This window comes from Colletotrichum siamense, assembly GCF_013390195.1.
Source record: "Colletotrichum siamense strain Cg363 chromosome Unknown KSG_Cg363_contig09, whole genome shotgun sequence".
In the NCBI taxonomy this organism is placed as follows: Eukaryota; Fungi; Ascomycota; class Sordariomycetes; order Glomerellales; family Glomerellaceae; genus Colletotrichum; species Colletotrichum siamense.
In genome coordinates this window covers 1,919,301-1,936,460 of record NW_023501022.1, presented here as the reverse complement: position 1 = coordinate 1,936,460, position 17,160 = coordinate 1,919,301, and the positions used below count along the sequence as shown (strand labels likewise).

Below are 17,160 nucleotides of genomic sequence, written 5' to 3'. Positions count from 1 at the left end.
GCAGGGAACGAATGTCCGATCAAAGGGTCCATCTAGCATCGCCCGTTGCAAGCCAAGATCCCTTCCATTCCTACGTCCGGATACCTTGCCTCTCAATAAGTGCCAACCAGGCGCCTTCGTTTCGTCTACCTGCGCACCGCACAATTATTTTTTGCCCTCGCATCTCCTGTTAACTCCTTCTGCAGTCCGGATACCGCGCGCGGTACGCAGGTCTTACAAGGAAGATACGTGTAGCAAGCAGCAGTAGCTCCGCCGGGGGGCCGAATGAGGAACGGCAACACCACCTCGCCCGCGTCGTAGCGTGATGGGAATGCGCTGCGAGCGCTGAAGGACGCCGGGCAAAGCGGGGCCGTTGCTCGTTCTTCCAGCGGCTCCAGGCCCACGCCGTGCTGTCATAGGCTGCGCTCCGTTAGTGGTTGCATCGTCCTGCAGCTGTAGTTTCCTTCTCCTGCAAAGTCGTGCCAACTGACTGCCAACTTTTGACCCCTCTGCCGCAGAACCAGCTTCTTTTGGTTCTCCCCCAACCCAACCCAACCCGGCTCCTCCCTCGCCCGTCTCTCTGTCCCCCCCTTCCTCCTCTTGCTCTTCCTCCCTCTCTTTCTCCCACCCTGCTCTGCTCCGGTTGGACCGGCCGGCGGAGAGGGCCGTCTTCATGTCTTTGATCTCCATCCTTCACACATGCCCCTCTCCGACTGGTCTGGCCACGCGCCCTACCTTACCTTACCTTACCTTACCTCAAAGTACCTTCGGTGCAGTCTGTTACAACCAGCTTTCGTCGTCGCAGCACACGACACTGATGCACATAGAAATGCTACCAGTGTCGGAGCCACGTATGAGAAGCGGGGAGGAAGCGAAGTGTCACTCGGCACTGCCTCGGCCCGCGTCCTCTCTCCCTCTCCCTCCCTCGCCCACAACTGGCGTCCGATAAATTGTAAATTGCTCCGAGACAGATGAGAACTGCCTACGAGCCCTGCAAAGGGCGAAGCAATCAGCGCTCTTCTTTGGCTTCCTGCATGAAACCACCCGCAGATTCAGAAACAGGACCACTGCAGTGGCTGCACAAGAGCATACGAGGCGAGACGGATCTACCGGCGCCCCTGCCATGCACCAGATCAACACCTCATCGGAACACGGGATTTGTCCCGGTCGCCAATAAAGAGCTTGCCCGGCGCTGCCACGAACCCGCCGATTCAGGTCTTGCTTCGAGCCTGCGTCAAGGTTTTACTCGAAACTTTTGCATTGCTCGCTGCGCAACGAGCTTCTCGAGTCAAGCTTGTCAGCTTAATCCCATGTGTCTTTGCGGGTTTTCAGTGTCCACTCAGCCGGCCGGTACGTCTGGTTTCAGCCCGTAAAAGCCTCCGGAGCGGAGCACCCGCGGGTCCGGGCGCCCAAGCTCCCGTGAAGCTCGGCCCCTTCGGTCCGCAGAAGCCAGAAGCCCAGTAAATTTCCTTTCTTGAGCCACCGGACCGGGCGAAATCTGTCTTCACAAGCCAAAAAGAAGTGCCTGCTCAACTTTGCTAGGTGTTTGCCGTGTCGGGGTCGGAGGTTTCGAGTGGTGGTAGAGAGCTGCTGCGACTTCGGCGAGCCGACCAATGGCCATGGCCGTAGCCAGTACACACGAGCGACGTGAAGAAGAAGGATATACGGCTGTTGAAGAGAGGGCCTAGTTACAGGATCCCTGGGGCCGGCGACAGTCTTATCTACCTTACGGCTCCGGATCTTGGCCACTGCCGAATTCTTCATGTTTATCACGGCGAACTGTCGCCGACCGCACGGGATAGAGCAGACGGCCCCAAGGTGGCGGTTGCTCCCCGTTTCCCTATTCGGGTAAGCGCTCAGCACAGCTTGCATGTGCTAGCGTGCGTGGCGTAGCTTTATCTTATCAGCCCCGCGTGGGTGACGCCCCACGTCATCGACAGGACCTCCAAGTCTGAGGAGCCTTCGACAATGCATCTCCTTCAACAGAGATGCCAAACAGACGGTTCTTTGCACATTCAACGACTCATGAACACTTCGAAGCCATCTTCATTGGCTGCTTCATGCCTGGCTCTACCGATGTGACGGGCGTTCCCCGCGGAGCTAAGGTTGTGCTGTAACGACTCCATGGCTCTCTCCAACACCCAACCGGCGGCCCTGCAGAACATGCATCTCTGGAGCCCATTCCGGCTTATCTCTATCATAGTTTGCATCATAACACCGACAACACTCCAGAGCGACCCCGCCTTACTCATACCATTCAGAGCGTCCAGATCGTCCACAGACCGTCGGGACGTCCTCTATCCTCTCAAACTAGAACCTCGCCGCCGGCCCTCCTTGGTCGGCACAACCCTGCCATGAGCTCAAGCGAGTGTTTGGCCTGGGGTCTCCGTCCGGAGTGCAGAATTGACTTTGCAAACCCAATGGAAAGCTTGAACCAAGCATCTGCGCTGATCTTGCAAGCATCATGACCCTCATGAAGGAGGGAGCTTTATCTCTGCCCCGCATCTAGCCCGGCATCTCTTCCATGGGTTCGCCTTTACCTAACATGAACACGTCAATACGTTTGCATGGAGATGCATCTGAAGATGTCCATTGACCAGTCCCGTCTCAGGGACCTTCTGTCGGTGTGGCCAATCCGTAGACGATAAGCCTGGGAGCTGGTCCCAGTCACTGCGTAATGCTGCTCTAGGCCTCCATGCGTGGAGAAGAGCTGTCGAGCTCGACGGCCAATCTTTTCTAGAATCTCTCGGACCTTGCAGCTACCCGAGAGTTCTGTTTTAAAAGCTCAGTCTTCGCCCGCACGAAATTTTGCCTGATCTATTGTAGCCATTGACAAAGATTCGCGCCAATCGACCGTCAGCAACATGATTTCCCGGAGTCTTCTCGCCCTTGCCCTCACGGCAACCGTCTACGGTCACGGAGACCATGACCAGAAGTCCATGTCTGGACCTCACCAGTCTCTCTGGTACAACACTCTGCCGGGTGATGGCGGTACTCAGGTGCGCAGAGCAAAAGTATGTGTGTCTACATCACGTCACTGACAATACCAGGCCGACTCCGTGTTCTCGGGCATTTCCACCTTCGGTCGTTTGCCTTACCAGCCGTGTCTGGCGCAGGGCAACGTCCAGTACGATATTGCCTTCATTGGTAAGCACGTCGTTTATTGCCGGTTACTGGAGCTACGCTGACTTTGGAAAGGTGCTCCCTTCGACACCGGTACCTCCTACCGCCCCGGTGCTCGTTTCGGACCTTCCGGTATCCGTCAAGGCTCTCGTCGCCTGAACCTCTAGTAAGATCCATATGAGGGCTTCATCACAACACTATCGCTGACTCTCTTCAAGCGGAGGGTACAACGTCCCCTTGGACACGAACCCTTTCAACAGCTGGGCTACCGTCCTTGACTGTGGCGACATCCCCGTGACCAGGTATGTCTCTTTTGGCAATATCCCCGCTTATACTTACATCGAAATAGCTATGACAACACCTGGGCTCTTCACCAGATCGAGGAGGGCCACTTCAACATCCTCACCCGCAAGCCTGCCACGGATGCGGCGAAGAAGGGCCCGGCCAAGAACTCGCGGACTCTGCCCCGTGTCATCACCCTCGGCGGTGACCACACCATCACCCTCCCCCTGCTGCGCTCCATCAACCGTGCCTACGGTCCCGTGTCCGTCATCCACTTTGACAGCCATCTCGACACCTGTGAGTACCTTCAGCAGATGAATCGCTTTCTGAATGCTAAACAGAGTCAGGGCGCCCCAAGGTCTTCGGCGGCTCGCCTTCCGAGGTCGCCAGCATCAACCACGGCACCTACTTCTACCACGCCTCCCAGGAGGGCCTTCTCCGCAACGACTCCAACATCCACGCCGGTATCCGCACCACGCTCAGCGGCCCCAGCGACTACGAGAACGACGGCTACTGCGGCTTCGAGATCGTCGAGGCACGCGAGATCGACACCATCGGCACCGACGGTATCATCAAGAGAATCATCGACCGCGTCGGCACCAAGAACCCCGTCTACCTGTCTCTGGACATTGACACCCTCGACCCCGCCTGTAAGTGGGCAAGTGCTTCGTGTTTTGTTGTGTAAAGGAACAAGTCATGCTGACCGGCTTTGCGCAGTCGCCCCTGCTACTGGTACCCCTGAAACTGGCGGTTGGTCTACTCGTGAGCTTCGCACTATTCTGCGTGGACTTGAAAGCCTCAATCTGATTGCTGCGGACATCGTCGAGGTTGCTGTAAGTTTACCCCGTGCGGTTGTAATGGTTGTAGCGGCCCCTGAGACTAACACGTCGACCCACACAGCCTGCGTACGACACCAACGCCGAGCACACCACCATGGCCGCGGCCGACGCTCTGTACGAGATCATGAGCATCATGGTCAAGCGCGGACCCCTCAGCGCCATGGTCAACGAGACCGAGTCTGCTTCGGAGGAGTTGTAATCACATAATATCCATCCTGGAGACCTAGGGTGTCGAGAATGGCTCTGTGGTCAGATATGATTCTTGGCAGCCTAGTGATGAAGTTTCTATGACAGGCGTTGGTTGGTGGGTGGTGGTCAGAGGAAAAGTTGGTGATTGGTGTCGCGGCCGGTGGGTTGTTGTCATGTTTATCACGAGTCTATGAGAGAACAAATAAAACAAGTCGAAGAAATGATCCGCTCCTAGTATTATTGAAAAAGAAGACGAAGCGACGGCTAGAGCGAAGACAACAAAGACAATCATGAGCATGACAGAGAAAACAAGGATGAAAAACATGAAGCTAAACCATGGGAAGAAGTCGCTACAGTACACTTAACGAGGTCAGTCTCATCACTGAATATCACCAAAAAAAAAACATAGGTCGTAGAGCATCGACAACTCTTTTGCCTCCAAAGATTACTTCATCGTGCAAGCTAACATCAATCGCAGGAGGGGCAGCAATGACATCACCCGAAGTCGCCAATTCTCCTTCACACGTTACACACCCATAGCCGTGGCAGGTCAGCTGAGAGCAAGAGAAGACAGGACTGCCCTCCCACCCCGTCATGCTGGCCATCTCCCTCAGCTGCCAAAACCCAACCCGCGTCTGGAATGTGTAGCGCATCGGAGCCCGCATCGCGATTTGGGGGCCGAGGGAGAGATGTTAGAGTTAGTGGGGGGTGGGGGGCAGCACGGACGGGACCCAAAGGCGCCTCCACGCTGCTGTGTGTGTTTTCGGTAGCGGCGGGGACGAATCGGACAGGGCCTCTTGAGTGGTTTTCTATTTTCGTTACAGGGTTAGGCTGGTTAAGGGCAGGGGGGAAGGCAGGGAACATTCCAGCGCGCTGGGTGCGCCGGTGGAGGCCAACTGCCCAGGCATGCCTTTTCTTTGCTCTTTTGAAGTACGCGAACGGCGAACATGCAAGTTGCATGATTTCAATAGTATCGTCGATGGCGTTGGTGCGGACAGAAATGATGGCCGCAGCCAGCAGATCGTGTAAGTGAGTCAAGGATAAGAATAGCATTGTGCCATGCTTTCACTCAACGCCATCGAGGCTTGTCCAGCTGAAAGGATACGATCAAAAAACGTTGGTTTCTTCACGGGTCTCGCCACAAGTGTCAAGCCTCAAGCTGAATCGGCACCGCGGGCCACGAGGCGGTGCCTTCGCTAGCTACCTTACCGAGCGTCCGTCGTCGCCGTAGGTTAAGCAGCTGTCAAACCGTCTACTCGTTCTCATTCGACAATCTCGCGATCTCAGCTACATACTGCGCAGTGCCACAGCTGGGCAGCTACAACAGCAGAGTTCACGGGGCAAGAAGCTTAGCATCTGTCACGGCGAGAGAAATCTCAGATCCGGTCACGTTTGCTTCTCCGTGGCAATGACGCAGACCACACTGCGCCCAGCTCCGAATGCCGGATCATCCGCGACTGCTCCGTCCCATCATCCAACCTTGGCGACTCGGAGCGGATAACGGACTTGGTCGAGAGTCATTCCTTGCGCTGATGACCCATGGATGATGAAGAGCCTGCGACGGTGGGTGGCTTGAACGCCTGCACGTGTTGTCGCCGCGATTTCTCGTGGAGGCGATGGTCATTTGTTTCCGGGCGCGAGGGAGAGCATCTTCGTCCCGGCCACCTGCAGGTTTGCGTTGTATGGGCTTGTCTCACTCGGAAGCGGGTGCCCGGTGTTGGAAATTGCCCGTCTGCAGAGTCAATGTCTGTGAAGACTTGAAGATGGCGAACGGTTGCAAATCTAACCAAAGACGGCTCTTCCCGGAGTTGGATGACCTCTCCAGTGTCCTGGCGTATAGTCCCACACGTGGAAGTCTGCTCCTCGCCTTATGTAACTGACAACATTTCTAAGGAACTGCAAACTACCAACCGGTCAGTATGGAAGAGATTTGAAGGCATCTCGGAGATGTGACGGGCCGGAAACGAGATTCTGGCAGTCTCTGCAGAATGCGTAGCCACAAGGGGTTGGATTTCCGTTTCGTGATGTCAGCGACACGGTCATCCTCGCCGTCTCTCCTCTCGTTTTCCTGAAGGCGAGACATTGCGATGTGGGTTTCCCTTGCCTGCCACTGGCATTCACTGACCCTCCCAAACGCAAAAAATACCTTGTCCCGGTCCATCGGAGACTTCTGCCGAGATCCTGGTTGCAGAAACATCTCACACCATCGTTTCCCGCATATCGCACCCAGGCGAGGTAGACCGGCGCGAAACCTACACAAACGCTCTCGGACACATTCTAGTCAGCCAGGTACGGCTCTAGGCTAAGATTACACAAAAGCCGATATTTGAACGAAATCTATGAGGAAAGGAAGATAGAAAAAGAACGACCGAGAAATGTGAAGGGCGGCCGTATCTGTCAGATGCAAAGTCCGCACAATAGACCGAGGAGCGCCCCGATTTCGTCTCATCGGGAAACCCGCGTGCGCCGCTACCAGCCTCAGTCCAGCCCGGCTGCGCCAGTACCGTCAACCTGTCCCTTTCTCGTGTCTCAACGCTTCTTGTCTCTCTCCGCGACTCCAGCTGTTGCGTGGATGGGTGGACAGGCTTGCCTTGTTTGCGTTGCTTGCTTGCGCTAGCTCGCCCATCCCAGCCTCTCCATCCCACGCGCGCCCGAAGATGGCTTCCCGATGTTTCTTCTCGCCGTCGTCGCGACTAATAAGCTCACACCATCTTTCATCGTTTATATATGGATGCCCTTGCTTCCAACACACACCCTCGCTTCCCCGAATGTTTTCACCATCCCATCTTCACTCTCGTCAGTTGCATCATATTATAGCATAAGCATCACATCACTCGTTTTTGTGTGCTTTGCTTTATATATACTACCTGCCCTCTCACTTACACCGTTCAGTTGTCGTTCTTCATAACTATTTCAACACTGCGCAAGGAAGCAGGCATCCACTGCAAACCACAAAAGATGAAGACACACACCTCCATACTGTTGGCCATGTCGGCCCTGGCATCAGCCGATTACACATAGTTAGTCCCTCTCTCCCTTCCATCACTCCATATCCCTCCCTCCACGCCACTAACACGCAACGCATAGCAACCAAACAACGGGCGTATACACCTGCTCCCGCGCCAACTCCCAATGGTGCGCCGGCGACTCCTTCGGCACAGACATCATCATCCGCTGCAACGCCCAAGGCAAGGGGCAACCGGGCCGCTGCACAAACAACCTCGCCGGGGAGTACCCCCGCGGCGTCCAGCCCGCGCAGTGCTGGATGAGCAACGCCGACGCGGGCGATGCCGCCTGCGAGAAGAACTGCGTCGTCTACGCCAGCCCTCAGCCCTTCCTCCTACCGCCCAGCGTGTGCACTCCGTACTCCGCCGTCACGGGCTCTCAGACATACCCCGTCGGGAGACCTACTGGTAGCATGGCCCCCGGTGGTAATGGTACCGGTGCTGGCGGTGGACGCGGCGGCGGCGGTTCCATGATGACGAGGAGCTCTTCGACGTTTGGATTCACTTTCCCCATGCCTGAGCCTACTGGTCCTGGTACTGGCGGCGGAGGTGGCGGCGGAGGTGGCAGCGGTGGTGGAAGCGGTGGTGGTGGTGGCGGTCGCGGTAATGGCACTGCTCCGACGACTTCTCGTGGTAATGGCATGGCCCCCTCGATGTCTCGCGGCAATGGCACTATTCCGACAACTGTCCCGCGTGGTAACGGTACTGCCCCAACAACGACCCCGGGCGGCAGTGGTGCTCCCGGAGCTCCTACCAGCAACCCCGGCGCACCTGGTACTCCGGGCCAACCTGGCCAGCCCGGTCAACCCGGTCAACCTGGACAATCTACCCAACCTGGTCAGTCTGGTCAACCCGGCCAGTCCACTACCCCTTCCTCTTCCGCAACTCGAACCCCAAGCGGTCCCACAGGTACTCCGGGTTCTCCTTCCAGTACGGGTCCTTCTTCTGTGCCAACAGCTGGTGCCGCTCAGAACACCGTTGGTTATCTTGCCGTTGTTGGCGTCGTTGCTGCTCTTTTCCTGTAAACTCACTCTCTTGATATCCCGTACGGAGGAATTGTCGAATTATTGGAATTACAAGCCATTTATACACACATAGTACTGTTTCTTTTAATCATCGGCATCGTGGAACATGCTAGGATCAGGGCTGGCCACCAGGCGTATGGAGTTGTATTTATGCAGATCGTGCTGTAGTCGTGGTGTTACCTGATGCACTGCTGAAAAAGTCATTACCACTATTGCTGTCGTGTGTGAGTGGGAACAGTACAAACGAAGGTAACCTCGCCTTTTAATAAGAATCTTGCTAGCCGCACAGTGTTCTCTACAACTTCAATCGTAGTACAACTAATAAGGACGACGGCAGAAGAGAAAACCCTAACGGCGGTGGACGACGACGGTGGACGACGACGGAGGACGACGACGGAGGACGACGACGGACGACGACGACGGACGACGACGATGATAAAAACGACAGCAACAATGATAATGATAATAATAGCGACGAAAGAGAGTTAGAAAATGTAGTTGCGTGCAGTATAAGAAAGCATGTAGGTGCCTGCCTGGGCGACCTTGATGGAGATATCAACCTAGAAAAGAGGTTGCAAAGGTTTGCGAAAAGTTGTTACTGAGTCTTATGCATTTCGACAACTATAAACGAACAAGACCGCAAACCAGACAGCATATTTCACATTCTCGATTGCCTTAGCTTCTGCAACCCAACCACACACCTCGAACCAGCCGCATATCTCAAACTTCCAAGCAGCAAGATGGTACCAGCCGCATGCCTCAAACCAACCACAAATCTCAAAACTCTAAGCTGCAAGATAGCACAACCCACGCCGCAACTCGCGGGGATACTGAAACTCCCCCAAGAACTACTGTGGTCGATTTTGCTGCCGGACGTTGCCTACCATTCCGTCTCTCACGTATTCCAGGAAAAGGCGCCCGACGTGGCCAACCACGACCCAGAGTTCTTCCTGAGATGGAGGAGGTTCTGGAAGCTGCGCACCGTCTGCCGCCGCTTCAACGACTTCCTCTTTCCGTTGCTAAGCCATGCCTTCCGTCAAGAGGCCCTCAGCATCCTGGCCGCCACGGTTATCGTCGACTGCGCCCAGCACGAGCTCGGTTGGATAGGGGTCATCGAGGGCTGCTACCACCCACTACAGTCCCTCAGCCAAATCCTGGAGCGTTGGATGCTGGACGAACGGCAGAGGAACAGTTTCCTCTGGAACATGTACGTGGCCCTCAGAAATCCGAACCGCGTGGTCACCATTCGCGACGAACGCCTAATATTGGCGATGAACAATGACCGCGCGGAGAAACTGGTACTGTGCGCTTTCGACGACTGGTGCTGGCAGTATCGGGAAGACCTCCTGAGGCTCGGCGGTCCGACCTATTCGTGTATGCATTGGTGGCGCGGTGAGGATCCCGCGGGCTGCTATGCGTATAAGAAAATGCAGGAGGGTCAGATGCAGACCCTGGAATGCTTGCGTATGACGGTCGACCCTTTGGTCGACGATCTCATCAAGTTATGGTTCAGGACGGTGACCTAATCGTAGGAGGCCTACGAGCTATCGTCGTCGTCTATCGTCATCGTCGTCATTGTTGTCGTCTATCGTCGTTGTTCTTAGCGTTACCCCTGCCCTTTTTTCTACTATCATCATCCGTCCTTCTTTATTTTGTCTTTAAACATACAGGAGGAGGTGACTTCAATAGATGATTTCTAAAAGGTTAAAAACGAGGAAGATAACTCCAGACATATATCGAATGTGTAATATACGACTACTACGGGTGGTTGAAATGCTCTTTTGAGCTGACTTGTCTCGTCATCGTCTTTTCTACCAGGTGCATTTCGGAGGAGACATCACGTAACGTAGGAATACTTTAGAGGTAATTCCGCAGTCTAAATATAGACGATATATACAGCAATAACGACAACGGCAAGAATGATTGCAATTATTGTAAAAACAGTAGGAACAATTAAACCGCATACTATTAAATATAAAAAATGTCACTTCGCCCTCAGATAACAAAGCTCTTTCGAGTGATAGATCAAAATTTTCTATATCGTGGGGTTTCTAGGTCCAACTCGTCAGAACAAAGGCTCTCAAATCAGCTTGAATCGTTCAGTACTCACAACTATGTTGTGCCGCCTGTATCATTTGTTTTTCATACCAGTTCAACTGGCCCAGCCTTCCAATGTAATGTAAAAGTCCTTCTTCATGTGGCCTTCGATCATGAATTCTCGATGACACAATCTCTTTGAGACTCAGTGTATGTTTCAATACACATGTACTATATGCTGCTTCCTGCGGATGACGTCGACATCTCTCTTCCCAGAGAAGGTATATGAGGCTCTCCGCCTCGCCGAGGCTCATCTCCAAGTTCGGGAATCCGTGCGAACTCGGCCAGACGGCCTTGGGCTCGTCGAGAGTCTGGTGTATGCTGTGGATCAAGCTCAAAATCTGTCTATCCTTCAAGTTCCAACATTTGAGGAAAGGTTTGAAGTCTGAAGTCTCGCGTTCGTCCCGTGGCGGATGAAGTACCTGCAGCCGCCGATGTGGTGAATCGTGAAGCAGCATTAAAAGCGCAACAGCCTGTCTTTTAAACTTGGCAGAGAGAATGGGCTTCAGCGCCTCGTTGAAGCCGCGGCAGACACGAAGATACACCCATGACCGCCTCCAAGTGTTGAAGAAGTTGACGTCGAAAAGGTCATCGATCAATGCGGTCGTCTCGTCGAAAACGGCTGGCCATTCAAAGTTCTCTGGCAGCAGTATCTTCTCTAGAACCTCGGTCGGTAGCTTCTCCATGGCGACAGCTTCAGGGTCCGGGAATCCCAACGGTTTGTTTGTATCTGTGCGTGAAGGACGACCGCCGACGTTGCATGCTGCAGGCAGCTTTATGTCCAGATCGACTTGCTCTCAAGGTTTCCTCACAAGGTCGAAGAAAATGTGCTTCGAATCCTTATTTCCGGAGATTGGGGTACCGTTGTGGCGTTCCATGGCGCGCGCTACGTGGGGGGTTCGTGAGAAGCTAAGGGAGAGAAGGTGAGACACCACTTTGAATCGCGCCTGCTCACCCCTTGGGAATGCGCCAGCTATGCCCTAACTTTATTATTCCCAACAACCTGGATAGATAAGGCGCGTTCACCACGCCTCACCTCTCTTTCCCTATACCTTGACAACCACGATGCCCCGGACGTTTCCGTCTTCAAACGAACCTCAAATCCGCGCCGAGTAACTCAGTCCGAACCATTCCCTCGCCCAGTATCAACCGTCGAGCCATGGCAGTCGTCCGACAGCCTGCCGTCTCCGGGACCCGCGTTTACGTCATGATACTGCTAGGCATCGGAGGCCTTGGCGGCATCATCTGGGAGGTCCTTGCAGCGATCATTTGGGAGGTGTGGATCACCCTCACGAACCACTTCCGCCTCTTCGTCGCGACCTACCCCCTTATGGGTCTCCTCTTCCTCATTACTCGCGGATTCGACCTCACGACCTGCGTCGGCGTCTGCTGCGGCGCTTACATGTACACCTCCTTCCTGTACTACTTCGGCCTGCGCGACCGCCTGCCCTGGGCCTGCCTCGTCGCGACGCTCCTCACCTTCGAGGGCCCGAACCCACGACTGCTGCGCCGGGCAGCTGTGACTGCCTTCATGCTGGCGCGGGACGACAGCTTCGGCGAGCTGTACTCGAAGCGGGTGAGGAACGCGGAGGTTCCGTGGGAGGATGGAAGCGGGTTTGCGTTCTTGTTCAACTTTGAGGGCCGAGAGCTGCTGAGGGAGGTCTGCTTGTATTTGGTCAACACGCTGTGCTCGTCGTTCGACCGACCGCGCGTGCAGGACGACTTCAAGCTGCGGACTTCGGTCAGGACGGTCGATGTTTTTGTCCTTCCACTGCTGGGGCTGATAGACTGGGCTTGGAGATACAGACGCGCGCAGAGACGACTGAGAAAGGCTCGACTTGCTCGAGAAAGACCGCAGGCAGTTGAGCAACAAAGCTGAGGAGAGGAATGGTATAGATCGTGAACGGGCTCGTTTTGAGCATGTTTAAAAAGCTGTCCTAGTTGAGACACGGACCTGGACAATACAAACAAAATTGGGTATCGAGTTGAATCGAAAACGGACACCTCCAAAATTCCGAGAAAAAGGAACTTGTTGACTCATGCGCTGATTGGCCCGGCCTCATCCTGCCACCACTCCATGAAGGTCAAGATTCGCTTCGTACGCTCTCTCGCCATTTCCTTTCCAATCTCCGTCTTCATCATGCCCTCCAGCTTCACCAGCTTCTCCTCAAAGTGCAGGATGCTGTCGTCCATGCTCCGAGCGCCCTTGGCACCGCCGAACGTAAAGCATCGGCCGACGCCCACGGCGCCGATGGCATCCAAACGGTCGGCGTCTTGCACGACTGCGAGCTCCGGGTAGTCGGCGATCAGGCTGCGAACGCGGGCCGGATCCTTGACCTCACTGGAGTAACTGACCCCCAGACAAATGGTCTGTACACGGGCGGCAAGGTGTTCGTCAGCGCCGAGAGACTGAAGGACTGTGGAAACTAGTGTCGATGCGTCTTCGCCAGGCTTCAGGTACTTGCGGTCGCCGACGTCATGGAGGAGGGCCGCGAGTGTGATGGTCTGCTTGTCTAGTGCTGGGGAGGTAGGGGATTGGTCGTAGATGCGGTGGGCCAGTGAGAGGACGCGCTTGATATGGTTGAAGTCGTGGGAAGCATCGTACTTTGCCATGTAGGCCTCGACATACTCGGTGACCTTGGCGATGAGCTCTTCGTTTGTTGTTGAGTTGGAGGCCATGACGAAGACTGGGCGATGGCAATCAGGTAGTCGAAGTTTCCTTCAGATTATTCTTTCTGGGATCGCACTTGACGAAAGCCTCTAGGTCTTCCGAGACCGAGACAGCTGTGCCTTTATCGAAGGTACCTGCAAGACTTCTCACAGGTAGATTGGTAATCAGAGGTCCCAGCGGCGGTCTGCGGCGGACTTGAGGCTGATCGAAGCTGTTATTTTGATCTTCGAGAGCTGCTGCCTTGAAGTGACTGAGTCAGGCCGGCGATAGAAGCAGGAGATAACCGGAGCAAACGCGGGCAGAACGCGACTCAACAACGGACGAAATTCGCGACATTGGAACGGCAACATGTGAACAGTCACGTGATGTAAGCTTTCTGTAGGTGGATCCATTGGCCTCTCACGGGCGATCCCGCTGATTCCCGCCAGGTACTCCCGTCACCTACGAGATGCCACACCAACCTCACCACAACGGCATGGATCTTGGATGGCCAAGATTCTTGGTCGAGGTACGCAAGATCACCCCGTGTGAGGCCTGCAACGTCGACGTTACTCGCGGACATTCAGCTCGTCAGCAGACAGAAATCTCGCCATGCTGAGGTCAGACCGCTTCCAGCCTGCAGTCTTTGTGAGACATCCGCCGGCATCACCAAGCACTTCGTTGTTGATATCTCACGTCGCCTCGGGCGCATGGATATCGTCGTCCGGCCACAGGATCCTTCCGATGTAACGGAACTGCGATCACGATGAGCTGCTTTTGGCGGTCCAGACTTTCTGCATGCTGCGAACTGGATCCTCGATCCAAGATGCCATGAGATGCCTTGAGGGGATATCGACGCGGCGTCGTCCATCCTCTCTCCAGCCAGGCAGAGCTCCTTCCGTGTGATGGGCCTCACATACCCGCCGAAGCTAGAGACCGTCGCATGCATGGAGCCGGATGACGCACCTTGGGACCATCCCGAAGAAGAATGGAACGGCAGGCAGTATCTCACCTTCCATCGCCGAGGTGTGGGTGGCTCAAGGTCACGCAGAGGGGCGGATGTCGACCGAAGGCGGAGGACGGCAGTTTGCCCTTGGCGGGTCGCCTTACGATCGGCCTTGTTGACAGCAGCCGACAGGGCAGGCAGGCAGGCAGGCAGGCCAGACCGCCCAGGAAACGGGGAGCAGGCTGCGGTACGCATGGCTTTTTGGCTTTTCTGCCCCCATTTCTGCGCCCTCTCCCAGCTCCGGATCTCGGTAGTGTTTGATCTCCCACAGGCCCCTTATTCGGGGATTTTTTTTTTGAGCACTCCTTGGCCTGGGTTCCATTAACCATCGCATCTTTGACACAACAGACGGATATCGACTTGGACAGACGATCGAGTATTGCATGTGTCTTCCATGGTGCGATGCAAAGGCAAGTACGATGAGAATGCTGCGAACGACGGCGTACAGAAGAGCCTGCATGTTCGTCAGGGAACCAGGAACATGGCGTCTGGCGCGTCTTTCCGTGTCCCTTTTCTTCCGACTCGCGCGATCTTCGGCTCTTCCCTGGGCGACGGCTGGCGGAGGCCATCAACACTCCAATGAGGAAGTTTGTCTTCTCAGCAAGCCGCGCATGTACATGCAGACCGCATGCATGTTGACTCGATGCATGATGCAGTATGTCAGTTCATTCAGTGATGCGGACAGACCGATACGGCGAGCGAGCGAATACGGTGCGGGAATTCGGTCATGGGCATTTCTCCTCATCTCGCACTTGGCTGGCCAAGCCAATCCGGTTGGAAAGAAAAAAGTATGAGGAGGGCTGGAAGGCTTGTGAGAGTGGTGATGCTTCCGCGAAGCTGCATACAGGCAGTTGAAGAGTTGAGATGCTGATTGGCGCGAGGTGCAGCACATCACCAGGTGACGGGTGATAAGCGACCGGGCACAGAAGAGCGACGTGCAAATCTATTGGCCAATGAGGGCAGGGATTTAGACGCCCAATCAAGCCAAAAGGGCAATCGGCTTGGAGCCACGCGGTGGACGGAGGAACGTACCGCGCTTTAGTCCCCACAATCCCGGATGGGATCCACTTATCTCTTCTATTTTGGCCCGCCGTGTCCAGGAAACCCCTCTCCTTCACCATGCTTAACCGCCCAGCGTGCAGACATGGCCCATCCCAGCGGCCGGCTCGTGGTAGCACTAACGCAACAATGGACTTGGTCAGAAAACGACCTCTGCCTACCTGCCTAGGGTACGAATGAGAAAGAGGGGAACAACCGCGCCAGAGGTGACGGCGATGGGGATGGGGTGCGCTTGCTGAGGCCGCCCTGCTTCCTATTTGCCAGCACACCTCGAGAGAGCTTCACTAGCTCCCAACTTCCCAGTTCCCGTCCTGGAGCGAGGGGATCCCCGGCCGGCTGATCTCTTGAGCGCCGACGCGGAGCACCATCACCAGTGTGATATTGGCTACCTGCATCGGCCATCCACAAGCCTTGCCATGCCCAGCATCCTCCTCATTGGGCCGTCCATCAAGTGATGCTTCCTTTGCACACTCCACTACTGCGTAGTACCTTGGGACTAGGCACGCTGACTGCCTGCTTGCTTGCTTGCCCCAGCCATGAGCGGCGCATGTAGCACCGCATCTCGAGTGGCTTTTCCAACCCACCACACACACAATGTGTCGTTGGCCCTCTCATGCGGCCTCGCCTGGCCTCCAACTACGGCCGCTCAAGGCATATAATGGAAGCCTCCCATCCCTTTCGTCTTCCTTTCCTCTCTCTTCTCTTCAGCAAGCACTCGACAAGTAATTCCAGGTCTTTGATTTTCCCCCTTTCCGTTGTTTTTTGTTCTTTGTTTCCCTAGAGCTGGTCTCTATTCCTAATTGCAGCATCAACTAATACCCAATAACCGTTATTTCCAAAAACACCAATTTTTTGCATCACCACCACCAAGTTGCTGGGCAACTTTACCCCTAATCGGAAATCTGGAATTTCTTGCTCAATCGACCACCATTATTCAACAGTTTCACACCTTGTTCGCAGCTTCTCCTGACAAATCGCAATAATGTCGTCCACTCAACTCTCTTTCTCTCTTCGCGTTTCTTCCGGCGTCAAGACCGTCCACCTTCTTGGCTCCTGGGACAACTACGTCGGACAACTTCCCCTGTCCAAGGACAAGACTTCCTCCAAGTCCGGCTCGTGGAAGGGCACCTTCAAGTTCAGCGGTTCCACCCTGTCCGCCGGCCAGCGCTACTGGTACTACTACATCATCGACGGCTACCACGTCGCCCACAACCCCAGCGTCACCTCCACCGTTGAGCCCACCACCGGCCGCGAGCTGAACATTCTCGACGTTCCCTCGTCCGGCAAGTCAAGCAGCTCCAGCAGCAAGTCCTCCAAGTCGTCCTCGTCTTCCAAGTCCTCCTCCAAGTCTTCATCACACTCCTCCTCCCACTCCTCTTCTCGCAGCTCCCGCCGCTCCTCCTCCAAGGACAAGAAGAGCAGCCGCAACCGCTCCTCGTCGCGCGACATCCCCAAGGGCCGACCCCTCTCCATCTCTCAGATCAAGGCCCCCAAGCCCACGTCGCCCCACGCCACTCAGCACATCCTCAACGGCGACTACCGCGATGAGGATCTCGAGGAGCTCACCGCCCGCTTCGGTGCCGCCGGCTTCGACGATGAGGATATCGTGACAGACTTCTCCAGCTCGCCCGTGTCGTCTAGCGGCTCCAGCCTCTCCTACCGCTCCGACAGCTCCAGCCCCAACTCGTCCATGTCCGGCTACAGCACCCCCGGCTCCGACGTCAGCACCTGCACCTGCGAGCGCTACGGCATCACCCGCAAGGGCGACCGCGTCAAGATCGACTGTGGCGGTGCCCGCTGCGGCTACGGCGACAGCTCCGAGTGCTCCGACTCTTCCGACGAGGAGTCCGACGAGGAGGAGGAGTACGTCTCCAACAGCCGCCGCCACGGCATGGTCGTCCGATGA

The 17,160-nt window shown here is 55.5% G+C and overlaps 5 protein-coding genes across 5 annotated transcripts; 4 read left to right on the top strand and 1 right to left on the bottom strand.

Annotated features, from left to right (window-relative positions):
* Positions 1 to 2,843: 2,843 nt before the first annotated feature.
* CGCS363_v013226 (putative agmatinase 1) lies at positions 2,844 to 4,422 on the top strand (the record flags this gene model as incomplete). The annotated part of the gene is made up of 8 exons (XM_036645075.1): positions 2,844 to 2,978; positions 3,030 to 3,126; positions 3,178 to 3,268; positions 3,321 to 3,404; positions 3,452 to 3,681; positions 3,732 to 4,034; positions 4,102 to 4,217; positions 4,285 to 4,422. The coding sequence occupies 8 exons, from the start codon at positions 2,844 to 2,846 to the stop codon at positions 4,420 to 4,422; spliced, it is 1,194 nt and encodes a 397-aa protein (XP_036489510.1).
* Positions 4,423 to 7,400: 2,978 nt separating this feature from the next.
* CGCS363_v013225 (uncharacterized protein) lies at positions 7,401 to 9,968 on the top strand (the record flags this gene model as incomplete). The annotated part of the gene is made up of 3 exons (XM_036645074.1): positions 7,401 to 7,432; positions 7,500 to 8,254; positions 9,289 to 9,968. 3 exons carry the CDS (start codon positions 7,401 to 7,403, stop codon positions 9,966 to 9,968), a joined length of 1,467 nt encoding a protein of 488 aa, XP_036489513.1.
* A 1,730-nt stretch (positions 9,969 to 11,698) lies between these two features.
* On the top strand, positions 11,699 to 12,418 carry CGCS363_v013224 (uncharacterized protein; the record flags this gene model as incomplete). The annotated part of the gene is made up of 1 exon (XM_036645073.1): positions 11,699 to 12,418. One exon carries the CDS (start codon positions 11,699 to 11,701, stop codon positions 12,416 to 12,418), a length of 720 nt encoding a protein of 239 aa, XP_036489512.1.
* A 158-nt stretch (positions 12,419 to 12,576) lies between these two features.
* ypgQ (Uncharacterized protein) lies at positions 12,577 to 13,218 on the bottom strand (the record flags this gene model as incomplete). Its single annotated transcript, XM_036645072.1, has 1 exon — positions 12,577 to 13,218. One exon carries the CDS (start codon positions 13,216 to 13,218, stop codon positions 12,577 to 12,579), a length of 642 nt encoding a protein of 213 aa, XP_036489515.1.
* A 3,018-nt stretch (positions 13,219 to 16,236) lies between these two features.
* On the top strand, positions 16,237 to 17,160 carry CGCS363_v013222 (uncharacterized protein; the record flags this gene model as incomplete). Its single annotated transcript, XM_036645071.1, has 1 exon — positions 16,237 to 17,160. The coding sequence occupies one exon, from the start codon at positions 16,237 to 16,239 to the stop codon at positions 17,158 to 17,160; it is 924 nt and encodes a 307-aa protein (XP_036489514.1).